Source organism: Schistocerca serialis, chromosome 3 (assembly GCF_023864345.2).
Source record: "Schistocerca serialis cubense isolate TAMUIC-IGC-003099 chromosome 3, iqSchSeri2.2, whole genome shotgun sequence".
Classification (NCBI taxonomy): domain Eukaryota; kingdom Metazoa; phylum Arthropoda; class Insecta; order Orthoptera; family Acrididae; genus Schistocerca; species Schistocerca serialis.
Genome location: NC_064640.1, coordinates 440019701 through 440038705, shown reverse-complemented (window position 1 = coordinate 440038705; position 19005 = coordinate 440019701). Strand labels below are relative to the sequence as shown.

Genomic DNA, 19005 nt, shown 5'->3' with positions numbered 1-19005 from the left:
AGCAAGGGACCCCTTTTCTGGCACAGAAACGATTGTAGTAGTCACCTGCTCAACATCTATGTTACCATGTGGGGCAGAATCAACTGTGACAGCAGAGGTGAAAGTTTCCCAGTCTGCCTTGTTTATAGCCCATCTGGGCAGGCGTCCATGGGCCTGATGCCGGGGCAATGACAGGAAGATGGGGAAGTGGTCACTATGACACAGGTCGTCATGTGCTCTCCAGTCCTGGGCTGCAAATTGATAAATCAACGGCCGAGTAATTACCATGAGCCACACTGAAATGTGTGGCAGCCCCAGTATTTAAGAGGCAGAGATCGAACTGAGACAGTAAAGTTTCAGCATCTTTGCCTCTGCCAGTAAGCATAGTGTCACAACTCAAGAGGTTGTGGGCGTTAAAATCTCCCAAAAGTAGGAAGGGTTTAGGGAGTTGATCAATCAGTGCATCTAATACATTCAGGGGTACCACACCATCTGTAGGAAGACATACACTGCAGACAGTTATTTCCTGCATCGTCCATATTCTGACACTACAGCTTCAAGAGGGGTTTGAACGGGCATAGGTTCACTACAGAAAGTGTTTAGGACATAAATGCAAACTCCACCTGACACACTATTGTAGTAGCTACAGTTCCTGTAATATTCCTTATAGCCATGGAGGGCAGGGGTCCGCATTGCTGGGAACCAGGTTTCCTGGAGGGCAATACAGAAACCAGGTGTAAAGCTTAACAGTTGCCGTAGCTCAGCCTGGCGGTGGAAAAAACCGCTGCAATTCCACTGGATGACGACATCATCGTGAGATTGGGAAGGCTTGGAACATTCAATGAGGCAGTCTATGCCTCAAGGTCACCTGCTGCCACCGACTCTTTTGCCTTAGCAGTCTATATCCACTGTGTCTCAGGGTCTGGCGAGACCTAGGTCCTCAGTGGATGCCAGAATCTCCACCCCATCCTGAGACGCAGAACTTGTAGGTTGGGGTGGTGTGGGTGCCACCGCAAGTTCCTTGTTCTTAAGGGTCTTCTTTTTCGATGTCTCTAGCTGTTCCTTGGGTTTCCCTGGCTGGGAGGACTTCACTGAATCAGTCTCCAGGACTGAGGATGAGTGTGAAGCCCTATGACCCACTGCTTTTGGGGTCTTCAGCTACTGGCGAGTGTCATCTTTCCCACTAGCAGAAACCTGGGAAGGGAGTGGCCCAAGGGACCCCTTCCTAGCGAGAGGAGCTGAAGAAGCCTTACGCTTCTCTGGCTCAGAAGTGGGGACTGAAATCCCCAATGGTTGAGGGGGGAGGGGGGGGGGGGGAGTGTTGCTCCCAAAGTAGATGGTGCTGGAGCAACAGGGAGGGAAGTGCCCCCACCATCAAGGGGGCAGGTGTAGTCTCCCAGTTCTCAGAGGTGACAGGAATTTGAGGAACTGATGGGGCGAGAACTGTTCTCGTAGCGTCTGCGTATGAGGTAGTCATAGCCACAGGATGTAGGTGCTCAAATTTCCTCTTAGCCTCAGTGTAGGTCGGTCAGTCCAGGGCCTTATATTCCATGATTTTCCTCTCTTTCTGTAAAATCCTGCAGTCTGGTGAGCATGGTGAGTGATGCTCACCGCAGTTGACACAGATTGGAGGCGGGGCGCATGGAGTACTGTGATGCGATGGACGTCCCCAATCTCGACAGGTGGGGCTGGAAGTACAGTGGGAAAACATCTTCCAGCACTTAAATAACTGCATCGGGGGAGGGATATATGGCTTGACGTCACAATGGTAGACCATCACCTTGACCTACTTGGGCAACGTGTCACCCTCTAAGGCCAAAATGAAGGCACTGGTGGCAACCTGGTTATCCCTCGGACCCCGATGTATGCGCCAGATGAAATAAACTCCTCACCACTCTAAATTGGCGCGCAGCTCCTCGTCAGACTGCAATCCCTGTGGAATATAATACCATGGACTGTATTTAAGCTCTTATAGGGCGTGTTGGTAACAGAAACATCCCCCAACTTGCCACAAGCCTGTGACTTGGCAGAGGACAAGCCCTCCACTTCCCCAAACTTGTCCTCCAAATGCTCCACAAAAAACTGAGGCTTTATGGACATGAAAGATTCACCATCAACTCCCATACATATGAGGTACTGGGGCAATTAAGCTTCACTGCCATCCTTAGCCGGGCATTCCTACCATGGTGTGGCCAGGGAGGGGAACGACTTGGGGTCATATTGTCAGAAGAAGCTGAGTAGCACATTCACTGTAGTGTAGTGGTTATGATACTAGACTGTTGTATGGAGGGAAGTGAGTTCAAAACTCACCTGAACTGTAAAATTTTAACTTATATATTCGGTTCGAGGGCATTCTAGAAGTATCCACAAATGTCAAGAATCATTTTACTGGAATTATATATATATATATATATATATACACACACACACACACACACACACACACACACACACACACACACACACCGTATGTGTTCTGGCCGGAGGCAGTTCGCTCCGCATTCTTGTATGTGCAAGTGCTGAATACCCCTTCGTTAAGTGAAGTTAGTGTTTGTCATTCATCTAATTACACCTTCTTCTATGTGACATTATTCCTTAGCATTAAAGTTAGACTTTGCCCGCTTAGTGACTGCTGGCGGCAGATCACCAGCAAGAGATGATGTACTACACTTCATGACCTGTCATCTGCCCTGATACCACCCACTCCGACCAGGGGACCTCCCTACGGGTGCCATCCAGCTGCAGCAAAGGCCTCCTGGCAGGATGGTCATTGCTGGGAGTCCTGATGCCCCAGGGTGACGGGCATCTACTGCTTGGCATACGAGTGGAGTTAATGGTGCAGGCATCAGCAGAGCGATCCCTGTGTAGTCAGGGGACTACAACCAACACGGTACATGGCAGCCCCACCACAATGGACTGGCTACCGTGCTGGATATGAGGTACAAATAAGTCCATGGTCATCATCGGCACAGAAAGTGACACCACATAGCGCATGGTGGAAAATGCATCCAGTAAGGTGCCCCCACCCAAGAGATGGAGAATGGGCAGGACTGCAATACGATGATGAGAAAGTGGGCTGAAGATCTCAATGCACAATGGACACAATGCACCATGTAAGGTGCCCTTCCCCAATTGGCTCGCTCGCCGGGAAAATTTGGAAAAATAGAGGTCAAACCCTACAGGGGACCATCACATAATGGCCCAAACATGTGAGATTCCTAATAGTCACTCCTTACAACAGGCAGGAATATCTCGGGCCTATTCTAACCCCCGGACCCGCAGGGGGGGACACTCAGCAGGAATGTCACTCTATGAAGCCCAAGATCTACATAAAATATTTCTCATGCATGCATTACATCCAGCAGACCCTTCATTTGATCTTTTTCATGAACAAAAACTGGATCTATAAATGAAGAATGACGTTACTTGTGTTGGATACTCACCAAGTGCATTTTCAATTTTCAGACCTGTCAACAATTCTTTGAGTTTATCAACAGACCACTGGCAGGCATTCTTTTCTGTCCTAGACAAAGAAAAAAGAAATTTAATTAAATTACATGATATTGTTTTCTTCTTTGTGTTTTATGAAACTTCAGCTTTGGCGAGATGACTGTTGAGAGGAAGTACTAGATGCATATCAATAGCATTCCACTAAATGGTTCTAAAATTAGATGTGGTACCAGGCAACAATGCTTATGTATGTCAGACCAGTCAACAAAGACCCAAAGACGTCGAATGGGGGGGGGGGGGGGGGGGAAATTCGTGTGGTACAGATTTTTGTAAAGTGGTTTTATGAACATACTAAAAAATGATGTTAGAAAGGACTCCACTCACAGCTGGTGAAATTATTGTTCATTAAAACACGACTGGTTTCACAGCTTTAAGCCACATCATCAAATAAACCCACATGGTAAAAAGCAAAGTACAGTGTCACCACTTTTTGCAGATATTAAAATTAGTCAAGGAATGTCAAATTTACTCACTATGTTTTTAAAGATCATAGGCATACCCATTGCTCCAGGTCAAAATTTACTTTTCAGAGAGTATCGTCAATACTATGGTGAGTGATAGGTAAAGAAGTAGTGCCCCATTCATAAACATTTGCCTGCATCTAAAAAGAAAAAAGAAAATATTTTATAGTGAGAGGACAATTTTTTTATTTATTTATTTTATTTTCTTTTTTTTCTTTTTTGGAAAGAGGCCAGATTGGTTATAAAGAATTGTCACTGCTAACGATTAGTCATAGCACAGGCAAATTACAATGTGGAAAGTGTCTTACCAATATGACAACAGGGCAAGGCAAAAGTGGACCATGCGAATGACAAAGAGAGACTAGCTGGCTGGTGAAACTGAAGCTATCCATGCAGACAGTGTTACAAGTGAGAATATTATGTAATGAAATTCTATCCTCGCTTGTAGAGGTAGCAACCCAGCACTCCTAGTCATAAGTATATGACATCACACTGTCCACATGGATAGCTTCTGTTCTGCTAGCCAGTTAGTCTTTCTGTCACTCGTGCGGGCCACTTTTGCCTTGCCCTGCACTGTGTTGCCCTGCTGTCATACTGCCTCCTGATTCGGATTCTTTCCACACTGTAATATGCCTGTGCCATGACTAATCATGTTAGCAGTGACAATTCTTTATCACCTATCTGGCTTCTTTTTGTAAAAAATTTATTGTCCACTCACTATAAAATTTTTTTGTTTTCTTTTTAGATGCAGGCAAATTTTAAAGACTGGGAGACTTCTTTACCTTTCGCTTATCATAGTATTGGCGATATTCCCTGAATAGCAAATTTTGATTTGGAGCAATGGGTACAATGGGTATGCCTACGACCTTTTAACATTGTGAGTATATTTTAGACATTGCTTTACTAATTGTAATATCCACAAAAAGTGGTGACACTGTACTTCGCGTTTTACCACATAGGTTCACCTGATGATGTGGCTTAAAGCTGCAAAACTGGTCGTGTTTTAATAAACAACAGTTTTACCAGCTGTGAGTGGAGTTTCTCCTAACATCGTGCCTCTCAACAGATGTTGTTGCCCCCGAGTGTAAAATAGTTTGTCATACTAAAAATCCTGACCAGTGGGGTTTGAAGGTGAAGGTGGGCATTTAAACATGATTTTCTTTACTAACTCAGACTGCAGCTCCTAGAAAAAATTTGTCCCAGTACAAAATTAAACTAATTAAATTTCCTACAAAAATGTTCTATTCTGTCTTCTCTACAACTAGTAGTTTCCACATTACAGGGAATGTAAAATATCGCAGATTATTAAAAATAGTTTTTTAATGGTATAAAATTAATGTTTATTTTTAAATTAGTCAATGAAAAACAAATATTAAATATGTGAGCCACATTTAAGTACAGCAGAACCTATTAGGGGATAATTATTTTGTGGATGGGCAGGGGGAAGCTTAAGGGTAGACACGTGAGGAAAGGCACGTCATCAGATTGTGCTCGTGCACTTTCACTCCTTTGTAAGTCTGCAAACTGAAGAGCAAGCAGGCAAGTCCACTCCCTTTACCCAACTGCAAGACATTTCACAGACTTTCACACACTCTTCCACAGCTCGCCTTGTGACTCACTGGCAACACTATGAGGAGGCAATCCTTGAGGAGGATTAATTATTTTCTGCAAAATCTGTTAACAAAATGCTGAATACAGGTATTACTTCCTAATAAAAGTAACACAAGGAAAGGACATGTGCAGATTTTATGTAAATCTCCACATGCTGTTCTACAATGCTAGAGGGGAAGATGATTCTTAGTTGTCCTGTTCAGCAATTTTAGCATTTTCTGGGAAATATTCACAGAACCACAAAGGTAGAGGAAATAGAAATCTACACACATTTGACAAAATATCCAAATAAAACCTAAAAAAATAAACATACAATCCTAAATTTACGTTAAGATGTAATACGATTTTCATCGGAGATATAAATTTAATAGTAACCTGCATATCTAGTACACAAATCAAAAATGTAACAACCAGCCACAAATATGGCAAAAGTATATCATATTTTAAAAATAACATATAAAATTGTGTAATATATGTAAAAAATAATACAACCAAAAGTTATACATTAGCAGGTACATATAGATAAATTTCCTGAAAATAACTTTATTTTACCTAGATACCACTAGTGAATGAACTATTGCTTGAAACTAGTAGCATAAAATAAAATCTAATGAAGCAGCTCTGGTGGATATTATTACAACAGTATGCATTTCATGCAATTCGTTGAGGCTGCAAAACAGCATACACAAGAGATTCTCTCCACATTGGACAGCTAATCGTCCACATGTTCCAACATACTAGTACTACAGCTACAATAATCAACCAGCCAATCAACCCACCCATCCACCCACCCTTGTCCACATGACACCAATTAATAACTATTTTGATCTTCAGTCTCTTTGCAATCAACTTTGAGCTCCTCTAATTTCATGTCAGAATATATTTCTGTAATGACTTACTGTACACCAAATTGAGATGAATAGGAAAGGAGATGACTAATAGTAATACAACGCACCCTGCACCATGCACCACTCTGTGTCTTGTGGAGTTATGTATGTAGACGTAGCATCAACTGATAGTTCCCCCCCCCCCCCCCCCCCCAAGCTTTTCTTGAAATCAGTTAATACATAACTAATCTATTCCACAAAAGGTGACTTTAGGGACATCAGGTACGGATTTTTAAGTTCAGAGCCAGCTCTACTTACATAACCAAAACATAACAATGTGTTAAAGTAATCTTTGAAATGTCCTACACTAACTCATTGTTTTGTCTTCCAATCTTCGAAGTAATAACTTTAATGTGGTACTGAGATTTTTATGAAAGTTTATCTTAAATTTGTTAAAATCAGGCAATTTTACTTCATGCAGAAGGGTTTCTTCATCAATCTATATACATCACATAATTAAAAAAACACATGGCCACAGAGAGCAAGTGAGCTCTAATTCTATATCAGGAAGAGTGGGGGTCCTGCTTGTACAATGTAATACACAGTTTGTCAGATTAGAAAACATGACGAGTTTGACCCAGTTCGAACATCAATTCTAAATTATGCGCCACCGGGTTGTCACACTGGCCAGCAAAAGTATGTAGATATTTTGGCACTACTGTCAACAAAAATGCCAAGCTGGATCCTTAACTAAATTTCAAATACAACACACAGAAACACACAACAAAATCTACACTATCCACAGCCTAAACAACATTCACAACTTTCCCTTTTACAATGTGGTGCCAAATATGGCAGCCACTAAAGGAGAAACCATGGAAGAAAAAAGAAGGTTGGACAAATGTGGCAGAGAGACTACTAAAGAAATGGATAGCCAAGTTAATAAGCACAAAATTTTCTTTAACCTGTTAACTACATGGGTGGGGTCCAAGCAAACCCCAAGAGACTTTGTTTATAGTTTCTATTGTTGGCAGACTATAGATTCACCATTTTAGGTATTCACAGTGTGCTGCATAGGCTTGTGACATGGATGTGTACCCTGCTCTCACAACAGTATGTATCTGTTTCACATTGTTGCATTTCTGTAGATCGCACACGTGCTTTTATGTAGTAATTATTTACAATACGCTAATACAATAATTTGCTTTTATTACAGTATATTTGTAATAATGGCTCACTATCTGTGATGAGTATATTTAACAACTGTTAGGAGGCAATGACTCAGAAGGTGAAGACATAGAAAGAAATAACCAAGAAGAAGAAAGCTGAGGAGTTGATGACATCAGCAATCATGATTCAATAAACAGTGAACACCTTTCTGGTCAGAGATCGAGCAAAGTGAAGGCTCTTCTTCTAATGAGGAAAAAGAAGAAGAAAGCCCAGGAAACTATTTTTACAGTAAGTACAGAAATAAAAATGAGTAAATCTGCCTCACGTACATCTTTTGTGCAATAGCACAATATTGTATGATAGTTCACTTGATTGAAAAGACCTGCTGCTTGTAAAAATGAAATTTCACCAATAGATAGTTGGGAACTATTATTTACCAATGAGGTGATTGATGCTATACTGCACTAAACTGACAAAAAAACTTGGACAAATATTCAACTTTATTTTTACGGTCATATCATGCTAAAAACGTTGATTGCTTTGAGTTACAGGCTTACCTTGGATAACTTCTGTTTATTTCAATATTCAAGTCAAATCATGAAAACATTGCATCCCTATGATATGAGATATTTTACAAGGAGTAATGGGAAAAAACAGTTTTTATTCATTCATTTTAATGCAACCTTTGATTATATCAGTACACAAGAGAGAAAATCCACGAATAAATTGGCCTTGACAAGAAATTTTTGGAGAGAGTATTAGCAATTGCAGCACAAACTATTCTTGTCCAGAATATTTGTGTGTTGTTGAAATGTTGATAAAATTTCAAGGGAGGTGCTCATTCAGACTGTTTAACCTGCAAAATATGGCATGAAAATGCAGTGCATTTGCAATACGAAAACTCCTTACTTATATAATGTGTTTATATATTCTGGAAAACCACTTACCTAAAGAAAAATCCCTTTCATAGGGACAACGCAGAATGTGTTAAAAACTTGCAGAGCCATTTTATGGAACTAACAGAAATATCACTGGAAACAGTTTATTTACTCAGTTGAGTTAGTAGACGAATTATTAAAATGAGGACTAACATACGTGGGTATATGTACAAAAAAACAAACTGGAAATTCCTCTTGAGTTTTTGCCTAATAAAAGAACACACTGATTCATAAACACCTGGATTTGTATGAGACAAGACCTTTGTGCCATTCATTCCAAAGAAGAATAAAAGAGTAGTTTTACTATGTTCTATGCATCACAAAGTATCCATAAAACAACAATCAAAGAAACTTGAAATTACAGTTTTCACAGCAAAACTAAAGAAGGGGGTTGACACCTTAGATTTGAAATGCTCAAAATTACTCTTGTTCACATAGAAAAAGAAGATGGCCGAGCACAATCTTTGCTGCTGCACTGAATATTTCTCTTGCTAATAGATATGTTCTCCCAGTCGGTTCTATTATTATTATTATTATTATTATTATTATTTTCCTTTCTGAGACGTTATGTCTGGTTAAAAATGGAATGTGACGTGGACCTTGATCAAGCGTGACTTCTTTTAACTGTATGGTATATGTTACATTGCATTTAGGAACTTTTGGGTAATTGAACAAGTATCAATAATTACAGATTTCTGTAGTTGTATATATAAGTTTGGATGTAACTGTATTGCTTTGATGTACTGGTGGATATTGTGTGGTATCACTCCTGTAGTTGATAGTATAACCGGTATAATGTCAACTTTATCCTGATGCCACATGTCCTTGACTTCCTCAGCCTTTTGGATGTATTTTTCAATTTTTTCTCCTCTTTTCTTCTGTATATTTGTTGTATTGGGTATGGATATTTCGATTAGTTGTGTTAATTTCTTCTTTTTATTGGTGAGTATGATGTCAGGTTTGTTATGTGGTGTTTTATCTGTTATAATGGTTCTGTTCCAGTATAATTTGTATTCATCATTCTCCAGTACATTTTGTGGTGTATACTTGTATGTGGAAACGTGTTGTTTTATTAGTTTATGTTCTATGGCAAGTTGTTGATGTATTATTTTTGCTACATTGTCATGTCTTCTGGGGTATTCTGTCTTTGCTAGTATTGTACATCCGCTTATGATGTGATCTACTGCTTCTATTTGTTGCTTGCAAAGTCTGAATTTATCTGTTGTGGTATTGGCATCTTTAATAATATGCTTGCTGTAATATCTGGTGTTTATTGTTTGATCCTGTATTGCAATCATGAATCCTTCCATCTCACTGTATATATTGCCTTTTGTTGGCCATGTGTTGGATGCATCTTGTCGATGTGTGGCTGTGTTAGATGATACGGGTGCTTGCCATGTAGTGTTTTCTTTTTCCAATTTACTTTCTTCGTATCTGTTATGTGATCTAAAGGGTTGTAGAAGTGGTTATGAAATTGCAGTGGTGTAGTCGATGTATTTATATGAGTGATTGCTTTGTGTGTTTTGCTAGTTTCAGCTCGTTCTAGAAAGAATTTTCTTAAATTGTCTACCTGTCCATAATGTAGGTTTTTTATGTCGATAAATCCCCTTCCTCCTACCTTTCTGCTTAATGTGAGTCTTTCTGTTGCTGAATGTATGTGATGTATTCTATATTTGTGGAATTGTGATCGTGTAAGTGTATTGAGTGCTTCTAGGTCTGTGTTACTCCATTTCACTACTCCAAATGAGTAGGTCAATATTGGTATAGCATAGGTATTTATAGCTTTTGTCTTGTTTCTTGCTGTCAATTCTGTTTTCAGTATTTTTGTTAGTCTTTGTCTATATTTTTCTTTTACTTCTTCTTTAATATTTGTAAAATCTATTCCTATTTTTTGTCTGGATCCTAGATATTTATAGGCATCTGTTTTTTCCATTGCTTCTATGCAGTCGCTGTGGTTATCCAATATGTAATCTTCCTGTTTAGTGTGTTTTCCCTTGACTATGCTATTTTTCTTACATTTGTCTGTTCCAAAAGCCATATTTATATCATTGCTGAATATTTCTGTTATCTTTAGTAATTGGTTGAGTTGTTGATTTGCTGCTGCCAGTAGTTTTAGATCATCCATGTATAGCAAATGTGTGATTTTGTGTTGGTATGTTCCAGTAATATTGTATCCATAATTTGTATTGTTTAGCATGTTGGATAGTGGGTTCAGAGCAAGGCAGAACCAGAAAGGACTTAATGAGTCTCCTTGGTATATTCCATGCTTAATCTGTATTGGCTGTGATGTGATATTATTTGAATTTGTTTGGATATTAAGTGTGGTTTTCCAATTTTTCATTACTATGTTTAGGAACTGTATCAATTTAGGATCTACTTTGTATATTTCCAATATTTGTAGTAACCATGAGTGGGGTACACTATCAAAAGCTTTTTGGTAATCAATGTATGCGTAGTGTAGTGACCTTTGTTTAGTTTTAGCTTGACATGTCACCTCTGTATCTATTATCAGTTGCTCTTTACATCCTCGTGCTCCTTTGCAACAGCCTTTTTGTTCTTCATTGATAATTTTGTTCTGTGTTGTATGTGTCATTAATTTCTGTGTAATGACTGAAGTTAATATTTTGTATATTGTTGGTAGGCATGTTATGGGGCGATATTTTGCTGGGTTTGCTGTGTGTGCTTGATCTTTAGGTTTCAGATACGTTATTCCATGTGTAAGTGCATCAGGGAATGTGTATGGGTCTGCAATGTAACTGTTAAATAATTTAGTTAGATGTGAATGTGTTGAGGTGAACTTCTTTAGCCAGAAATTTGCTATTTTATCTTTTCCAGGGGCTTTCCAATTGTGAGTAGAATTAATTGCTTGGGTGACTTCATGTTGCAAAATTATCACTTCAGGCATTTGTGGTATCATCTTGTATGTGTGTGTTTCTGCTTGTATCCACCGTGCATGCCTGTTATGTTGTACCGGGTTTGACCATATGCTGCTCCAGAAGTGTTCCATGTCTGTTATGTTTGGTGGATTGTCTGTTTTAATGTGTGTGTTGTCTATTGTCTGGTAAAATTTCTTTTGGTTTGTGTTGAATGTTTGGTTTTGTTTCCTTCTTTTTCACTTTTTTTGTATCTTCTAAGTCGTTTGGCCCAAGCTTGTAATTTCTGCTTCTTTTCGTCCAACTGCTCTATTGCTTCTTGTTGTGAGATTTTACCTAACCTTTTTCCTTTTTTGTCTGATATTTCATTTCTTATAAATTGTGTTAGCTGTCCGATGTCTTTTCTCAGTTTTTCTATTCTGATCTGTAGCCTGTGTTGCCATGCTGGTGTTGTGGGTTTCTTCTGTGTGTTTGTTCGTTCTGATCTCTGTCTAGTGTGTATATTTAGTGTAGTGAGTGCTCCTACATAAACCAGTAATTGTAACTCTTCCATAGTTGTGTATTCATTTATTTTGTTGTGTATGATTGTGTTGATAGTTTTTATTGTTGTTTCGACTTGTGGGCTATTTGGTGGTCTATGCAAGAATGGTCTAATGTCTGTATTTGTGTCTTTGTATTCTATATATGTCAACTGAAATTTTTCTTCTATATCTAACATGTGTGTCACTTCATGTTCTATTTGTGCTTGTGTTGGTGACTGTCTTAAGGTTTCTTTTTCCTCTGATTGTTTAATTGATGCGTGTTGTTCTTTGTTTGTTTGCTCTGGGATGTTTGAGTCCATTACTGTATTTTCTTCTTCTTCTAATTGCACATTATTTTGTTCCAGTATTTGTTGTACTTGTTGTTTGATGTTTTCCAATTCTGACTGGGGTATCCTGTTATTTTTTATTATTACACGAATCTGATCAGCTAGACGTTGTTCTGTTAAAAATTTTAATTCTGGGTATCTGGTAATAAATGTTGTGTATACTTGTGATCTGTATCCAGTTGTGTTGGTTCCTAGGTTTGTTGCTTGGTAATAACAGAACATGAGGTGTCGATTGACTTCATCTGACCATCTCATCCTCTGTCTTTGTTTTCCTTCTAGGGTGGTTGCAGGAAGCATATCCTGCAAAACACCTCTATTTGGATTTAAATCATTTTCCGTGTGGCTAGTAGTGTCGTTACCATTGTGGGCGGGCATAGGGTTCAAGCGTCGTCCCCGACCATGACGGCGCTTGGTCGTCCCCGACCATGACGGCGCTTGTCCGAGGCTTCTTTAGTTCTGTCCTGAACCAAGTAATCACACTAAAAGGGGGGTTAGCCCTATTAGTGGTTTGTTCTTTTCGTCGCCGTTTTATTATTATTATTATTATTATTATTATTAATAATAATAATAATAATAAACCCCGTGGAGGTCCGGGAAAAGAATATGCCTCCGGTATGTTCTGCCAGTCATAAAAGGCGACGAAAAGAACAAACCACTAATAGGGCTAACCCCCCTTTTAGTGTGATTAGTTGGTTCAAGACAGAACTAATGAAGCCTCAGACAAGCGCTGTCACGGTCGGGGACAACGCTTTAACCCTATGCCCATCCACAATGGTAAATACACTGATAGCCCCACGGAAAATGATTTAAATCCAAATAGAGGTGTTTTGCAGGATATGCTTCCTGCACCCACTCTAGAAGGAAAACAAAGACAGAGGATGAGATGAAGTTAACCGACACCTCATGTTCTGTTATTACCAAGTAAGAAACTTAGGAACCAACACAACTGGATACAGATCACAAGTATACACAACGTTTATTCCAGATACCCAGATTTAAAATTTTTAGCAGAACAACGACTAGCTGATCAGAACCATGTAATAATAAAAAATAACAGGATACCCCAGTCAGAATTAGAAAACATCAAACAACAAGTGCAACAAACACTGCAACCAGAAGAAGAAGAAAATACAGTAATGGACTCAAACATCCCAGAGCAAACAAACAAAGAACAACACGCATCAATTAAACAATCAGAGGTAAACGAAATCTTAAGACAGCCATCAGAACAAGCACAAATAGAACACGAAGTGACACACGTGGTAGATATAGAAGAAAAATTTCAGCTGACATATATAGAATACAAAGACACAAATACAAACATTAGACCATTCTTGCATAGACCGCCAAATAACCCATAAGTCGAAACAACAATAAAAACTATCAACACAATCATACACAACAAAATAAATGAAAACACAACTATGGAAGAGTTACAACTACTGGTTTATATAGGAGCACTCACTACACTAAATATACACACTAGGCAGAGATCAGAACCAACCAACACACAGAAGAAACCCACAAAACCAGCATGGCAACACAGGCTACAGATCAGAATAGAAAAACTGAGAAAAGACATCGGACAGCTAACACAATTTATAAGAAATGAAATGTCAGAAAAAAAAAAACAAAAAACCAAAAAGGTTAGGTAAAATCTCACAACAAGAAGTGATAGAGCAATTAGATGAAAAGAAGCAGAAATTCCAAGCAATGGCCAAACGACTTAGAAGATACAAAAAAAGTGAAAAAGAAGGAAACAAAACCAAACATTCAACACAAACCAAAAGAAATTTTACCAGACAATAGACAACACACACATTAAAACAGACAATCCACCAAACATAACAGACATGGAACACTTCTGGAGCAACATATGGTCAAAACCCAGTACAACATAACAGGCATGCATGGTGGATACAAGCAGAAACACACACATACAAGATGATACCACAAATGCCTGAAGTGATAATTTTGCAACATGAAGTCACCCAAGCAACTAATTCTACTCACAACTGGAAAGCCCCTGGAAAAGATAAAATAGCAAATTTCTGGCTAAAGAAGTTCACCTCAACACATTCACATCTGACTAAATAACAGTTACATTGCAGACCCATACACAGTCCTTGATACACTTACACAAGGAATAACTTATCTGAAACCTAAAGATCAAGCAGACACAGCAAACCCAGCTAAATATCGCCCCATAACATGCCTACCAACAATATACAAAATATTAACTTCAGTCATTACACAGAAATTAATGACACATACAACACAGAACAAAATTATAAATGAAGAACAAAAAGACTGCTGCAAAGGAGCACGAGGATGTAAAGAGCAACTAATAATAGATGCAGAGGTGACATATCAAGCTAAAACTAAACAAAGGTCGCTACACTATGCATACATTGATTACCAAAAAGCTTTTGATAGTGTACCCCACTCATGGTTACTACAAATATTGGAAATATACAAAGTAGATCCTAAATTGATACAGTTCCTAAACATAGTAATGAAAAATTGGAAAACCACACTTAATATCCAAACAAATTCAAATAATATCACATCACAGCCAATACAGATTAAGCATGGAATATACCAAGGAGACTCATTAAGTCCTTTCTGGTTCTGCCTTGCTCTGAACCCACTATCCAACACATGCTAAATAATACAAATTATGGATATAATATTACTGGAACATACCAACACAAAATCACACATTTGCTATACATGGATGAGCTAAAACTACTGGCAGCAACAAATCAACAACTCAACCAATTACTAAAGATAACAGAAGTATTCAGCAATGATATAAATAGGGCTTTTGGAAGAGACGAATGTAAGAAACATAGCATAGTCAAGGGAAAACACACTAAACAAGAAGATTACATATTGGATAACCACAGCGACTGCATAGAAGCGATGGAGAAAACAGATGCCTATAAATATCTAGGATACAGACAAAAAATAGGAATAGATAATACAAAAAATAGGAATAGATAATACAAAAAATAGGAATAGATAATACAAATATTAAAGAAGAAATAAAAGAAAAATATAGACAAAGATTAACAAAAATACTGAAAACAGAATTGACAGCAAGAAACAAGACAAAAGCTATAAATACTTATGCTGTACCAATACTGACCTACTCATTTGGAGTAGTGAAATTGAGTAACACAGACCTAGAAGCACTCAATACACTTACACGATCACAATGCTACAAATATAGAATACATCACATACATCCAGCAACAGAAAGATTCACATTAAGCAGAAAGGAAGGAGGAAGGGAATTTATCGACATAATAAACCTACATTATGGACAGGTAGACAATTTAAGAAAATTCTTTCTAGAACGAGCTGAAACTAGCAAAATACACAAAGCAATCACTCATATAAATACATCGGCTACACCACTGCAATTTCATAACCACTTCTACAACCCTTTAGATCACATAACATTAACAGATATGAAGAAAGTAAATTGGAAAAAGGAAACACTACACGGCAAGCACCCGTATTATCTAACACAGCCACACATTGATCAAGACGCATCCAACACATGGCTAACAAAAGGCAATATATACAGTGAGACTGAAGGATTCATGATTGCAATACAGGATCAAACAATTAAAACCAGATCTTACAGCAAGCATATTATTAAAGATGCCAATACCACAACAGATAAATGCAGACTTTGCAAACAACAAATAGAAACAGTGGATCACATCACAAGCGGATGTACAATATTAGCAAATACAGAATACACCAGAAGACATGACAATGTAGCAAACATAATACAACAACTTACTATACAACATAAACTAATAAAACATGTTCCCACATACAAGTATGCACCACAAAATGTACTAGAGAATGATGATTACAAATTATACTGGAACAGAACCATTATAACAGATAAAACACCACATAACAAACCTGACATCATACTCACCAATAAAAAGAAGAAATTAACACAACTTATCGAAATATCCATACCCAATACAACAAATATACAGATGAAAACAGGAGAAAAATTGAAAAATACATCCAACTGGCTGAGGAAGTCAAGGACATGTGGCATCGGGATAAATTTGACATTATACCAATTTTACTATCAACTGCAGTAGTCATACCACACAATATCCACCAGTACATCAACGCAATACAGCTACATCGAAACGTATATATACAACTACACAAATCTGTAATTATTGATACTTGCTCAATTCCCCGAAAGTTCCTAAATGCAATGTAAGATACACCATACAGTTAAAAGGAAGTCACGCTTGATCAAGGTCCATGTTGCTTTCCATTTTTAACCAGACATAACGTCTGAGAAAGGGAGAAAGGAAAGAAGTAGTAATAATAATAATAATAATAATAATAATAATAATAATATCAGCCATAGACAATACATAAAATCCACTGCAATGAGTCCTGAGAGAGAACAAACTTTATCAACACCTAATGCAGGTGAGTATGGTCCCAGTGTTTCTGAAAACCGAACGTGATATTTTTGACCAAGGCCAAAAGATAAAAATAAATATGTAATACTTGCAACAACAACAACAACAACAAAGTGTACCTGTAAGCTACATTCGAAGACAATCAATTATTGTTTGGCCTACAAACCCAAAGAAAATGAATGACTTTGTAGGCACTTAATGTGCTGTGATTTTTCTCATTAGTTATTGTTGTTTTATAGTCTTCACTTCATTTTATGTTTCTATTCTGTTAAAAACAAAGAGTTTAATTAGGACCTAATTTTTGATTTGATTTTTATGTCATTTCATCTGAATTATAAAAATAAAAAACCAAAGAGACGTGTTTTTGTAAATGACAAATTTTCTGTGAAGACTGATTATTGTAAGTACAGTAAATGATTTAAATAATAAATTTGTTATTTTATTATGTAAATATGTAAGTTTTTAAGTTATTTCCAGTAATTATTTAGCAACATACCTACACTCTGTTGGGGTACTTATAGACAACCCCCTCCCTTCCCCCATGTGACGACCATGTTACCAAAACCAAACATTAAAGATCTATGTCCATCATTTTGCAGTATATGGAATAACCTTTTTAAGTTTTGGTAGAATGAATGACTGAACAAAAAATAAATAACTGGCATACAAATACTGAACACAAATCTCAGTGCCACACAAACCACTAATGTACATTTGTATTGGTATGTATCTGTTAAGGAAGGTAATATCTCATTTTGTGAGAAGATATCAAATACAACGAAAGTACTTCAATTTTGCACAAACTAGAGAAACATTATCTTATTCAAAAACCGTAGAAAACTAAAAACACACTAATAGTCTTAATTTAGAATTCATAGTGCAGGAATAATAGAAACCAATAAATTTATCTCAAGATTCTCAAGCCTTTTATGCTATGCAGCTGTGGCAACTACGTAACAATACTTTTCTATCAGTACACTTTAAATCAGTTTGTGAAAGAGCAAAATATACAGGAATCACCAAATTTTATGACCATTTTTCAGGTACTGCAGAGAAGCTGGAAAAAATTATCCTAAAACAGGTGTAGTATCCACAGTTAAACAGCCAGCACAATCATACTGTACCCCACAACATAGCAAGGAGACAGGATAACACAAAAATTAAAAAAGCAGAAGGCCTATATGAGTTGCCAATCATAGTTCTGAACCGATGCATGGACAGAACATTAACTCCATTGACAAACATCCATAAACACTATAAAATTGTGTGTGTGTGTGTGTGTGTGTGTGTGTGTGTGTGTGTGTGTGTGTGTGTGTGTTTTTCTCTCCACATCTCCTCTTAAACCACTGAGAACCACCTATATATCACAGTTCAGCAGATATGAGGTCATAATGATATGTGAGAAACTGCCGTGTCGTGCACAACATTTAAATTTATTACTTCTTTGCCACCAACTCTGCCCAAAGCTTATTTCCCCAACAGTACCCACAAATGCTGATGAAAGTATGAAGACAAATACGCTGATGTACAACACAGTTCAAGAGAGATGACACTATAAACAAGATATGTGAAAAAAATGCTGCATTGTGCATTAAGTTTTAATAACATTTGTTTTGTAAATAAAACTGCCTTTTCTTGCTGCAACTTAATTTATTTTTCCCAGATGTGTTTCACTTTTTTCTTGCTCTAAGGAACCATCCGTGGAATGGTTTGCTGTGATCTGTTTTTCTTCTTATCTGGTCTGGAGGTTGCACTACCACTTCATTTCAAACACATAAGCACAATTTTGTATTCTAAACTTTTCCACACTGTTCACCATGTTTCCCCTTTTTTATGGTGTACCATTACTCTTTTGCCACTCGATATAGTTATTTCCTCTGACACTGTGCTTTTAACAACATAAATATTGTAACTTCTATTTACATTGTTAAAAGCACAGTGTCTGAAGAAATAGCTATACCAAGTGGCAAAAGAATAATAGTACACCACAAAAAAGGAGAAACATGGTGAACAGTGTGGAAAAGTTGGGAATACAAAATCATGCTTGTGTGTTTGAAATAAAGTGGTAGTGCAACCTCCAGACCACATGAGAGGAAAAACAGATCACAGCAAACTATCCCACTGATGATGCCTTATAGCAAGAAAAAGGCGAAACACACCTGGGAATAAATTAAGTTGCAGCAAGAAAAGGCAGTTCTATTTACAAAACAAGTATTTCTGGGCTTGCTGCAGAGGATGGCCACACAAGAAAACTTGTTAAGTTTTAATAAATTTATTCTTTATTACAAACACT

At 37.7% G+C, this 19005-nt stretch overlaps 1 protein-coding gene across 3 annotated transcripts in view; it reads right to left on the bottom strand.

Annotated features, from left to right (window-relative positions):
* The window catches only part of LOC126470330 (activator of 90 kDa heat shock protein ATPase homolog 1), a 95716-nt gene that overhangs the window by 43624 nt on the left and 33087 nt on the right, over window positions 1–19005 (bottom strand). For all 3 annotated transcript variants that reach the window (XM_050098116.1, XM_050098117.1, XM_050098115.1), the window contains exon 3: window positions 3423–3502. In XM_050098116.1, coding sequence (XP_049954073.1) covers window positions 3423–3502 — 80 coding nt within the window. The remainder of the gene's footprint in view (window positions 1–3422; window positions 3503–19005) is intronic.